Source organism: Triticum aestivum, chromosome 5A (genome assembly GCF_018294505.1).
Source record: "Triticum aestivum cultivar Chinese Spring chromosome 5A, IWGSC CS RefSeq v2.1, whole genome shotgun sequence".
NCBI lineage: Eukaryota > Viridiplantae > Streptophyta > Magnoliopsida > Poales > Poaceae > Triticum > Triticum aestivum.
The window spans coordinates 706098620-706111617 of record NC_057806.1 but is presented as its reverse complement, the minus strand read 5'-3'; the positions used below and the strand labels follow the sequence as shown (position 1 = coordinate 706111617).

Below are 12998 nucleotides of genomic sequence, written 5' to 3'. Positions count from 1 at the left end.
TGACTTTGGAGTGACTGCGAGAGTGCCCGTACTGCTGTGTTTGTTTTCACAACTTGTCGGCCCACGCATGTACACGGTGCGAGAAGTTGGCGTGGTCACAACTTGTCGACCCACGACCTTCATGGCGCTACGCGGGTACGAGCATCGCATGGGCAGGCACCCGTTAGCGTGCATGTGCTTTTTTAATCTTTGAACTTTTTTTAGTTCAGGAATTTTTTAGTTTTGTTATTTTTTTCAGTTATTTTCCAATCATGGGCGCCTGCTCCTGAAGCACCGAATAGGAGCTCCCAATCGCATGACACGTACCGCTCTAAAAAAATGGCATGACACGCAGCGCCCCTAAAAAGAATTGACACACGGTGCAAGTGAATCTAATCTGTCAGGCGCGGGAGATGCCTCTCAAACTTGATCAAAGTCCAAACTGAACCATCCATCACATGATCTATGGCCACTTTCACTGGGATGAACTCAGTAGTAGGGTTTCTAAACGATGGACCCTTAGACCCTGTTTGGTTCGGCTGTGGATTTCTAAAAATAGATGTAAAAAATTTGCTGTGAAAAAACAGCTATGGAAAATCTAATATGAAAAAGATGTAGGTCATTTGACAAACCAGCTGATACAGCTTTTTCAGATTTTGACCCGCAACAGAATCAGATTTTGAAAAGCACATCCTGGGCTGCTTCCTGGTTCAGATTTTGACAGCGGATTTCTGAAATCGGATTCTGCTGAGTTCGCCCTTTGGTTCAGATTCTGCTGCGCGGCAGCGGAATCTATCAATAAAAGCTGAACCAAACAGAGCCTTAGACTACCACCGTCACCAGAGCCCACCACCCGCTGCCATGCCCCGATTTGTTCCGTGGAGGTGCATGCCACATTGGGGCCACTTCCGTCGGCTCCTCCGCCGCCGCCGCGGCGCCCATCGTGCCACACTCCGACAACGGCTGCGGGTCGTTGGACGGCGAGATGAATGCAGCAACACTGCTGCAGCGATGGCCTCTCCCTGCCTGCCTGGCTATTGAATTCAGATAGATGCCGCTGAGATCAAAATGTACATGATCACGACTTGAGTTTCATAGATGTACTAGACCCCACGCCTAGAAGAGCTAACGCTACAAACAATACTAGGAGTATCAATTTGTTTTCCCACCAAAAACTGTATCTATCTGCTCGTCATACATCACCCCGCCGGCCCGGCGGCAGCATTTGGTACATCACACGAAGGACCAGTTGACGAAGCACAAGGCCAGGCAGTGGACGCTGCTGTCCTCGCCGAGCACCTTCCACGCCACGGCCTGATCGAAGGAGACGTGCCGGCCCATCCCCGACATGCACACGCCTGATGGCAGGTACACATGGCCCTGCAAGTACACGACGAACAAAGCACAGTAGTAACTGGTTAGCAACATTGCATACTGAGGGCTTGAACTGAAGCACAATCTGCAGTGCAGGTGGATGGCGTTGGTTTTCCACCATCAAAAGCTCGAAAGAGACGGTTAATGGGCCAACTGGATTGAGTTGGACACCCCTGGGAAGGGGGGAGTTGATGTGCTGTGTGCAGTGAGTGAGTTAATGGAATTTAGAGAAATGGTCATTGGCCACGGGTCCAGTTTGTGATAGAAAATAAGGTTAGCTGACTTCTAGCAAGTGCAGGCTTTAGTGATTTAACTTGGCAGTTGCCGCGAAACTGTATTTATATCCCGTGCAAATAACCATGCTATGTAAATAAGGGGCGAGAAAGAAGTTATACCTCTTCCACCAACTTTGAGATCTCAGAGAATAATGCTTTTCTTCCAGGTTCATCAAAGATCTTGTCCAATGTCAGGTCTTGTAAGGCGACGAGGGAAGTTTCCAACATGTCAAGACCTGCCTTGTTGGCGAATGTGAACACGGGTACTTCCTATAACAGAATAAAGACCATTACAGCATTGTTGTCAGAAGATGTACTGTAGTCTGTAGAGCTAAGAACTGCAACTGTGAGAACCTAATTAAAATCACATGGGTTTGCTCAGCATGTCAAAGTCTATGAAACATGAGATTATCTGGCCACCACAGGCCGCGGGAAACCTCTACTTTTCTGTAAGATTCACAAACTCGAAGAAGGTGGTTCACTGAAGCAACCCCATGGAAAATACTACCTCCGTCCCAAAATATAAGATGTTTTTTCAGTTCAAAACGTCTACTCCAAAGTTGTTCATCATTCTCAGAAACAAGCAAGTTACATGCTCTTCTAGCAATATACTAGTATATCAGTTATTATTAAATTCGAGTATGCATTCAGACATTGGTTGAGTGGTATATTTCTAATAGTAACTAATTTCCTTAATCAGACCAAGATCAATTGACGAACATAGAAGTGGGAGCAGGCTTGAATTTTTCTGCTGAGATTCTTCGGATACCTTAAAAGAGCAGCACAGGATAGCATCTTGGTAGTGCCATAGCATCTTCAACAATGCTTCCCCAGCAACATCTGATTGAGTAAGTAACTCTACCCCCAGATGGTAACTGTGGATAGCAAAATTCTATCAGCTTGTAAATGCCATGGAAAAACATCAAAAGCGGTCGGACTAAGACTGATGCCACAGGAAGAAAAATTACAAATACACTTACTGATAGCTCTGGCAAATCCACCGAGCAAGTGTCGCTGCTTCAGGAAGGCCAGAGAGTATCCTCTGCCCGGCATTTAGACCAGATTGAGATGGGGATATAGCAATCGACACTCTTTGAACAGCAGAAACAATGCTACGAACGTACTGACGGGCCATGGCTGCAACACTGTCTTGAAGATGCAGCTCATAAGGGAATTGAAAGGCGATTGTCAGCACAGATCGCACATTACAATCATCTGAAGATGCACCGGAGGCTTGGGCTGCAGTGGAGCCTACTTCAAGGCTAGATGCCAAATCTAATGTCCTACCAGAGGATACAACGTCCTGCGTGGAATATGACGGTTAAAAACTTCCTTTTAGATAAGGGAAGCACACATTTCTCCTGGAATCTGCATCAAGGATGCACACAGACACGGGCCCGATGGATAAAAACTTGGGCACACAAAAAAACAAAGTACACAAAAATTATGCATATATTGGAACAGAGCTCTCAGCAATCATTGACCAAAATGAAGGAACTCTTGTTCAGAGCATAGGAAACAGGGAGTAAAAGAAAAGATTGTTTCTTTTTTGTATATATTTGAAGGATTTGTGCAAATAAATTATCATCCAAGAAAAGTTAATACTATCCCATGAACAATTTTACACTTGACCAGAGTGTGAAAAACGCTCTTATATTAGGGGACGGTGGGAGTAGCTAGTAATAGGCATCCAGAATACATTACAGTTTATTGCATCAACAGAAACATATAGCAAATAAAGCACATGGTGACCTACAGAACGTTAGAACAGGGGAGTAATGTGGGTGGAAATGCTTAACTGTTTTCATATCAAGTGGTATAACACGAAAGCCGGATGAAATCAAGGGAGCATCATCTGGAAAATCATCAATTGGTGCAAAGACCAGCTGGAAGGAGGATCCCACAGATTTCTCATCTATTCCTGTGCAAAGCTGAAATACCAAAAAAAAAAATACAACAGGAACATAGTATAAATAGTTTGTGGAATAGCAACCCTTCCAACTGAATAAAGGAATTGTAGAAATAGCAGACTTCAAGAGCACATTAAGCCAAATTTCCCCGAAATAGAACACTTCAAAATCACATTAAACCAAGATTCCTCGGGAAATCACATTGACCAGGATATTGGCATTCTTGTAGAAAGTTTTGCACCTTTTACTCCACTTAGCAAAATATACAGTATCAAGCTACTTGGTATAACCAGATATCCAGACAAAAATAGTTATGTTAGTGGTTACTTTATAGGCTAAGATTTGCTAATATGGCATAGTGAAACAGAGGCAAACATTAACGAGGTGCAATACTAAACAGAAGATATAAGTAAGAAATCACTGATACAGTGTTAGTATGATGCTAGTAAACGTCTTCCAAAAATAATGTAGGACACACCAAACAAACATAGGGCGTAATGAGGTCCAAATTCCCACCTGAAGCATGTCGATATCCCTTGAAAGAAGAACTTCATCATGACTAAGAGGTTGTCCCTCAAGGCGAACAACTTCAAGAATCTGCACATTATTTGCTTTTTCTCAAGTTAACGAAGCGGTGTGGTACACCTAATATGGCAACGGCAATATCGAGAATAAAACTAACTAGTTATGTGCAATGTAACAATATCAGGGAAAAGAAAAGTAAGTAGTTTATATATACCCTAAAAATAATAATTTACATAAAAGTAAGTAGTTTATATATACCCTACAAAATGAATTTACTTTCAAGTCTAGGTCACAAATGAAACAGCACAAGATTACGACAGAAACATCAATAAATGTACCTCCTCATTCTCTACTGTGTGAGCAAGTGGCATGATGATCTGGCTCCCAGAAAATCTCATTGGACGCAGCCCAGGGAATGAACATGTGCTTGTTTTCAGTGCTGAAGCCAAATATGCATCCATACTGTAATCAGCCCACTCGGATCTATGTTCCCTCAGAAATCGAACTAGTATCGCAGGTGGGACACTCTACAATATCAAGTAAAGGAAGAAAGATGCAATATAAGAATTTAACTCAGTTGATCTAAAAATTATTAAAATTTCAAAAAATGGGCAGAGTAGTTTTAAAGCACTCAAATCTGGCGCATGCAATATCCTTATGACGAACAAGTGTCTACAATATCACCTTTCACATAGCATTGGTTAAGAAAACAATTAAATTATAACCCTGAAACTGGTGGCCGAATTATAACATCTCAAATTCATAAACCAAACTTCAGCGCGCGCAGCCATACATACATTCATCGAAATTTAATTAGGATCTCAGTATCAAATGTAAATAGATCTGGGCAATGTATCATGTGCATGTGGATGTTGAAGTGTTGAAACACTAAAAGAAGTTTTATTTTCGTACAAAATAACAAAGATGAGTCAATTGCAACAGAATGAACTAAGAACACCCTTACCTGCAGTAACATTGATGCCTTGGCACATATAGTACCTCCAGGGGCTTCGAAAGCATTAACACCATTGCTGATGCTCCTAATTTTCTTAGTTGAGTTGCAAGCAACGACTACATCTTCAATGCCATCTCCAGCCATTATGGACCAACCATCATCATTGAAACCACTGATGGCATCATTAAAACCTCTAAGAAAAATGTAAAGAATGCCATTGGAAACATGTCAATAAGATGCACACATTAACTGTAGAAAGAGTAACAGTTGATCCATATTCACCTGCTCAGCCTTTGACTAAAGGTCCGTAGTACTGCAGGTTGCCTCCCCAGGGCATACACCACCTCACCGCTTGTTTCTTGAGCAATTTGTCTGATGTGGCGGAGTGCCTTGATATGTAGTGCAGTTAGTAAATTTTAGTATGAAGTATAGTGCAGAGAATTAACTCCCAAGATCTCCTAATGACTTAAAATCGTAATCATTTCACCACATATCAAATATAAAACTTCAGAGTTCATGAATAAGTGGTTTTCCATATAGTGAGGAGTTTGTAATCAGCACTGATGCAATTGTACATGCATAGATAGAGCAGAGCAACACTTTGCAAGCACTAAACACTCACCGCAGTAGTCATTTTCTGAGCAACAACCCTAGAAGACTCATAGAGTGGACGAAGCACTTCAGGAATATTCCATGCCTGAAAGATGAAACAAAATCAAATGTTTGATGGACATCACATAGACATTCTTTCCGGAAAAAAAACATCAAAATACAAACATAAGAATACAGAGCAGGGATCAGACCTCAAATTCCAGATGGTCCACTATATGCACAATGGAACCTCCACCATCACAGGGGCGGACTAAATATCCACTTGGAAGCATTTCAGCTCTGACAAACTGCTGTGCAGAAGCTGCACTTGGACCACCCCCAGAACCACTCAAGGATCTCTCGCAGACCTTAGAGATGGAAGAACATTAGCAACAGATCATATCCTAGCTTGTATTCAATAGAGTTAAAATAAGTAAACTTAATGCTTATACTCATACATACCACAAGACTGCCATCTTCCACTATGGTTGTATACCTTAGAGTCCAAAAATCACGTGCAGGGACTAAAGTTGTTGGAGCATACAACTGCATAGAAGAACAAATGATAGAGTTCCCAGCAGGAGCCATGTGCATCAGGAGATAGACTGAAGAAACATTTCAACCAAAAATGGTTAAATGCCAACCTGTGTGTACACAAGTTCAATTGTTCCTCCATTTGCACCTGGTAACACCGTGAAGACTTCCAGGCTTCGACAATCACGGAACCAAGACGGTCGATCTTTCAAGATCTCTACAACCTACATAACACAGGTTATATCAGACACGACTTCTTGATTACCTTTTACAAATTATAAGTTGTATTGACAGTTTGATTTTCTGCAATTACTTAGTGCACAAAATATATGTATGTTACACAACCTGAGTGGTTACTTCAGGAGTCAGTCAAAAAGGAGACTATTCAAATTTAAGGCCTTGAGTATTCATTTGCATTCGGATCAAACAGTATTACGACCTACTAACGTGAGGAGAGCATTCTATCTTTGTAGCACAGCCTAAGTGATCAGAGAAAATTTTCCAGGGGCCTGCAGAAGAGGACACTATTCAAAGTTAAGGCCTTAAGTATTGAATTGTCTTCCATCTAACTTTACTCTGTCGTAAATAACTAACAGATTGGCAGCAATGTCTTCCATGGCATTTGTGTTTCTTTAACCCATAACAAAGAGCTAACAAAGATATAAGCTGTATTGACAGTTTGATTTTCTGTAAATTACTTAGTAGGAGGAGCCAGTAGAAAAGGAGAACATTCAAATTTAAGGCCTCAAGTATTTCATTGCATTCAGATCAAACTATATTCCAACCTACTATTGTAAGGAGGGCATCCTATCTTTGTAGCACAGCCTAAGTGATCAGAGAAAACGTTCCAGGATCCTACAGAAGACGACACAATTCAAAGTTAAGGCCATAAGTATTGAATTGCCTTCCGATCAAACTTTACTCCATTCTAAAACTAACAGATTGGCAGCAATGTCTTCCATGGCATTTGTGTTTCTTTGACCCTCGACAAATAGCCATATCCACAGTTCCACACAAAAAACAAGTCTAAATCAGTTGCAAATGAGCTAACTAGCACACAAAATACTTACACCAGATAAATATTGACGGAAAAAAACCCGCTTGATGTAAAATAAATTTCAAAAGTAAGCACCAAAAAACAGCTAAAGCACTTACTTTTGTTGGTTCTAAATTCACCAAACCACAGGCACGGGCAGCAACACCACGGCAACCATGTGAAATGGCCACAATACCAACCGAATCCGGACCAGGCTAATGTCATGAAAACAGAACGTAATTAGCCTATCTCTGAACTTCTTATAAGTGTAACAAAAAAAACAGAGTTGGCATGTAACCTTCATCCCAGGCATCTGGACCCATTCAATAGCTGTCCCAGTAGCCTTCGAGAGGAATTCTGTCAAGGTCTCCTCTGCAATTGAAAGGAGCCTGGAACAAGAAAATAAAGCTAGTTTCAGGAAAGGATGGTTCTGAAAAGGTAAGGTCGGCAGCAAGAATTCTTTCGTAGCTACCCGGAGCGATTTTCTTACCCAGAAGGGTTACTTGCATCCCTTATAGGGTTTTGAGGGGCGGTCACATTTGATTCACAGCTTGCATCATTTGCCATTGAAGTCTGTATTCAATCAGCAGATTTATCAGGAAAAGTACGGTAAACGTAGAACAATCTGGTTATATTTCTAACATCCCAAGTACTCTAACCTCTAGGTGGTACACCTACCTTAAAACATATACCAACTGCACTACTAGTACACTGCCATACTCGTTTACAAGTAGAAAGCATCATATGAAACTGAACTTTCCCTCGCATGCCATGTGCGATGCAAAGATGAATGTTAATGAGTAATTGTGTATTATTACATCATGCAAAACCAAATGTGAATAAACAAGATTCCAGCACAACACCTACCGCCCAACATCAAAGACTTACATTCTGCAGCTGCTGCCGCACTTGTGCATTCTCATGAACCAGCTGGGAGACCTGTTTCTGGAGACGTTCGTTCTCTTCCATAAGAAGCTTATTCATGGCCGACACCTTCCTGTTCACGGACTCGAGCCGTGAAGACTCTTTCCGCAGCTTATCTCGGCACCTGTAACAGCCAAACGTAATCATCCACCTTAGCACAATATGAAAAGGACAAAAAAAAGGAAGACTAGAGACTTGGTACAGGTGAAATGCAGCAGCAGATAAGCAATTGACATGACAATTTCTCTGCATGTCAAAACAAATTGTCATGTTCACAACAGCAATGTAACAGTTCACAGCCCTACAATTTTTTTACAAGAATACCACCAGGGCATATATTCTGATCTGACAGGGCATCACTCAGGGGATACTAAAGTAACCAGAATTAGAAGATTGTAGCGAGAATTTTTGTTATTACCTTCTGTTCTGGAACCAGACCTTGATCTGCCTCGCCTCGATGTTTGCAAGTATGGGGCACTCACGCAGCAGCTGCTGCCTGCGGGAGGACGTCGGCTTGGGGCAGTCGGCGTACACCCGCTCGAGCGTCTCGACCTGCTCGGGCGTGTACCGCACGTATTTCCCGGAGTCCATCCCGGCTCCCCTATCCGAGCCACCGCCGTCGCTGCTCCCCCCTCTCATCGCCATTGCCGCAGCCATTGATTAGATTGCTCCCTCACCAAATGGACCCAGTAACCAGCAGCCTGGTTCTCCCAGGTCTTAAATCGTGCCGCTATGTGCACAATGTGCTGATCTCCTTATGCTCGCACTTGCAATTTCCAGCTCACAGAGATCTCTGCACCAAAAATGGAAGGGCCAGTGAGGAAAATGAGTGCATCAAAACTAGCACACCTAGGAGTACATGGATGGACGCGCAGCGAGATCGAAAACGAAAATGCAGGACAAATTTGGTACGGCTGGGCTCCCAAATCAGGGAGAAAGCAATAGAATGCCGTACTAGATCGCCGCGACTCACTCGCCTCTACAATGGGAGCAAAGTGGAGCGAAACCCCCTCGGTTCCGCGTAGAAAGCTCTTGTGCGTGGTACAGTGGCCAAAATTACCCCCCACAAAACTAGCGCATCGTTGCATCGACGGGGACCCGAAAAAAAAACTAGCGCATCGTTGCATCGACGGGGACCCGAAATGCGGGGCTAATCAGCGGCGGCGGAGCTAGATCACGAGCAGACAGAGACGTCCTCACCTTGGCTGGGAAGAGCAGCGCCGCCCGGAGACACGACACCTCGCCCCTCACAGGCGCCTCCCTCCGTCGCCGCCAGAGAGCATCGGATCGGCCTTGCTGGTTTGGTTACCAGCGCAGCCGCCGCTGCCGCCGTCGAGGAAGAAGAAGAGGAACTCCGGTCCTCGCCGCCGGGCGCACTGGGGTAGGTTTGGTTAGGACGGAGTGCGGCGTCGTAATTGAGGAGCGAGAGACAGAGGAGAGAGAGAGAAAAAGGTGACGGGTCGACAGCTTTAAAGCCGGCCCCTCTCTCTCTCTATCTCCTCCCTCCCGCAGCCGGAGGAGAGAGAGAGGGATGCTTGGGTCGGTGGACCAGGCGCAGGTGGTCCGCGCCCACGCGTGCCAGGCCCACGGGAAGAGAGAGAGAGAGAGAGAGAGAGAGACAGGCGTGCCATACCATACGCCAGGTCCATCTCTCCGTCGCCCACCGGAGAGAGAGCCTCGGTTTTCACCCGGAGGAGCTGAGCTGAGCACTGGAGTGTGTGTTTTACTTTTACCCCCGTCCCCGTGGCCGTGGGGTAACAAGAAACAAGAAAGAACGGTAACGTAAAAGATGTCCAAACAGCGCCTTTTCTCCTTTTTCCCGTTGCTTCTCTTCTTTCGCGAAAGCAAAGCCCGACAGCAGTACCAAATGTTTGTTAAATTAAGGTTACTGGAGGTACTGCTAAAGCTAATTAAGGTTACCGTCCAAGCAAAGCTAACAAAGATATTGTCGGTCCATCTTTTTCCCCTTCTTCTGTACCCAAAAAAATTAAGTGAAAGCAGTGCAGAGGGAGCGATGGGAGCTTTATTTAATTCGGCTGTCTGCGCACTGCCACGGACGGTTACTTCTGCGTTGCATTGCACGTACCTCCCGGGCTTAGCCACGACGAGACAGTGGACATGTTTACAGGCCCCTATTCAGAGCATCCAACAGAGAGAGACAAAACAAAAACATCATCCAATCGGATCCTCAAAACCCATGTCAAACATCTGGGTTGCCCGGCACCCCTTATGTTCATTCAACCCATACCCAAGCTCCGGCGGCGGCAAAAACCACGTCGGCAGCTGCCTTGACCTCCGACTCAAAGGAGGATCTCGTCTGCGGTGTTATCCGTTCGCCATTGACCACTGCCCAAACATACCCCTGTCGGCCGCAAAAATGCCAAGGCATTGCGGCTCGGGCTCAAGGAGTCCAACAACACAAATCGCCAAAGACAAGACCGCTAACATGGCGCCATCTACTACTACGCAGAATTGGTACCATCTACTACTACGTGCAGGGAGGACTTGTCACGTGGCTAGAATTGGTACCATCTACTAGTACGTGCGACTAGTGTGTTTGAAGAGAGTGCGCAGCATGCATGCACATCATTACGTACCCTGCGTGCGTTTGTATCCACAGCGCGCGCAGCAGTGCCATGTGTTTGTAGCGACAGACATGCCCACTCGAGTGATCAGGATCAGTAGCTAGCAGGAGTAAACCGGAAGCAAAGGAGGATCAAATTGATTAATTAATCAGCGGCGTGTATCCTCTCCTGTCGTGAGATGAGCGGTGCACACTCGTCCGTGCATACGACTATGTATGGTAGATTAGGCTAGAATAGTTGAGCAGTTCAATTAACCCACCCACCCACCGGCCGCCCCTTCAAAAAGAAAATTAACCCGCCGGCTGGTGATGCACTACTGCATGCGTTTTGTGAGAAAAAAAGGTAAAAATATACAGTAGTAGGAGTACATATCTTATGTTGTACGCATGCGCACGCGCGAAAAGCTCGCGGCACGCTCGCTTATGTTGTACTCCCTCCATTCCAAAATATAGTGCGTCCGCGTTTTGCGAGGTTCAATTTTGACCATAAATTTAACCAACGAGACCAACTGCGATGGAAGAAAAAATTATATAATTAAAAACTTCTTTCAAATACGAATTCACTGATATAATTTTTGCTCCCGCCGCAATCGGTCTTGGTAGTTAAATTTTCGGTCAAAGTTGAAGCACGTGGATAGAGAAAGCACCACATTGTGGAATGATGGGAGTAGTACTAGTACGTGGCCGCCACCCCCGACTGGCCATCCCGAACCACATGGCTCCAACTTCGTAAGTACGTTTATGCACACCTACTTGTCATCCTCACACCAAGCTAGCTAGCTTCACCATTGATCTGGGCATGCGGCCTCGGAAGTCCACCGTCAGCTAGGCAGGCATGGAGCCCATATCTACGAGTAAGTTCTTAATACTATTCAACATGCAAGCAAGCAAGCAAAGGGCGTCGCATGGGAGAATTAGTAGATAAACATATGACTATTAATTGATCCACACCCTCGATTAGCTAGGTTTTTTTTAGGGCGATAGCCTTTATTCATTCATAGACCACATTCAGTGGGATACAAGTTGTGTCATGAGGCTGGCCAAGCCAAACATGACGACCAAAAGCTAAACTTAAAGAAAATCTAACTAACTTATGAGATTCTAAATTAACATGATGACCTTCGAAAGAGAAATTACATTGGAAAGATAATGATCTGGACTTAATTTCAGAAATGATCGACCCATAGGAGCCCTTTGTGTCCTCTTGTTATGTCTTCAATAACCTGCTTGCAATCTGAAGCAACCACCATTTGCTGAATATGAAGATCTTCCGCTAGGGTCATAGCCTCCCGGCATGTAATAGCTTCTAGTGTCGCTGGGTCCCATATCCCCGCAATGACCAAAGATGAGCTCCCCAAAAAGGCACCATTGTTGTCCCTGCAAATAGCTACCGCCGTTCCCCCTCTATGTGTCCGTACAGCTGCATCGACATGGATCTTAACATAATTTGCTGGAAGCGCCTTCGGTCTCTGTCTGACCATTCTAGTGCTGGTTGTACTTTGGCGGGTCGGCTTTTGAACTCTCACTGCTTCCAAATCTGATATGAAGCGGGTAATGAAAGCGTGTGTTGCATGAAAGGCTTGAAAAATTGCCTCATATATAGCCTTTCGTCTCGATGTCCAGATTGCCCACGAGTATGACGGAGAGAAGAACAAACTTTTCATGAGAAAGCGCAGCAAGATTAGCTAGGTATATGGGCGTGTGGCGTGGGTTCATCCGCAGGGGCGGAGACAGGGGGTAGATAATAGCTGGTTAATTAGTAATTAAGCCCAAAGTTAATACTTGGCATACTAACCGAAGCCCAAATAGTAGCCCATCTGCCCACTTTGACCGGAAAGCCTACAAGTATGATATTTCTGTCGCTAGTCTAATCTTCAAGATCGCTCCACCAGCTAGGGCTCCTGCCGCCGCTCGTCGTTTTGCTCCTGCAGTCCAGCCGTCTAGCAGCATAATTAACCTAATTAATCTGGTAGTACTTTTCTAGGGATTAATTTACTAAATAGACGTTTCTTTGAAAAAAAACCAAATAAATTAAACATTGCTGCTAATTGCTATCCTTCTAATTTCCTAATTAGATTTCTTTGTGTATGATCAATCTATCTCCCGCGCAATATTTTACGAGTATTATGTTCTCTTTTTTGACGTGTTACAAGTATTGTATTCAGTACAATATAATAGGTAATTGTTAAAAGTTACTCCCTCTGTGAACAAATATAAAACATTTTAGTTCACTATTTGGTGATTTAGAATGTCTTATAATTGTTTACAATTGTTTACAGAGGTAGTAAAGTGGTTTTGTTTTTTTCGGTCT

At 44.1% G+C, this 12998-nt stretch overlaps 1 protein-coding gene across 1 annotated transcript; it reads right to left on the bottom strand.

The window, feature by feature from the left end:
• Positions 1-1010: 1010 nt before the first annotated feature.
• LOC123106167 (homeobox-leucine zipper protein HOX10) lies at positions 1011-8781 on the bottom strand (the record flags this gene model as incomplete). Its single annotated transcript, XM_044528392.1, is given in 18 exon segments — positions 1011-1359; positions 1749-1898; positions 2398-2503; positions 2609-2931; positions 3428-3559; positions 4055-4135; positions 4402-4590; positions 5028-5211; positions 5301-5407; positions 5641-5715; positions 5822-5977; positions 6072-6155; positions 6254-6367; positions 7299-7394; positions 7478-7568; positions 7670-7752; positions 8068-8227; positions 8522-8781. Coding segments are annotated over 18 exon segments (2517 nt in total). The 3' UTR covers positions 1011-1212.
• Positions 8782-12998: the final 4217 nt, after the last annotated feature.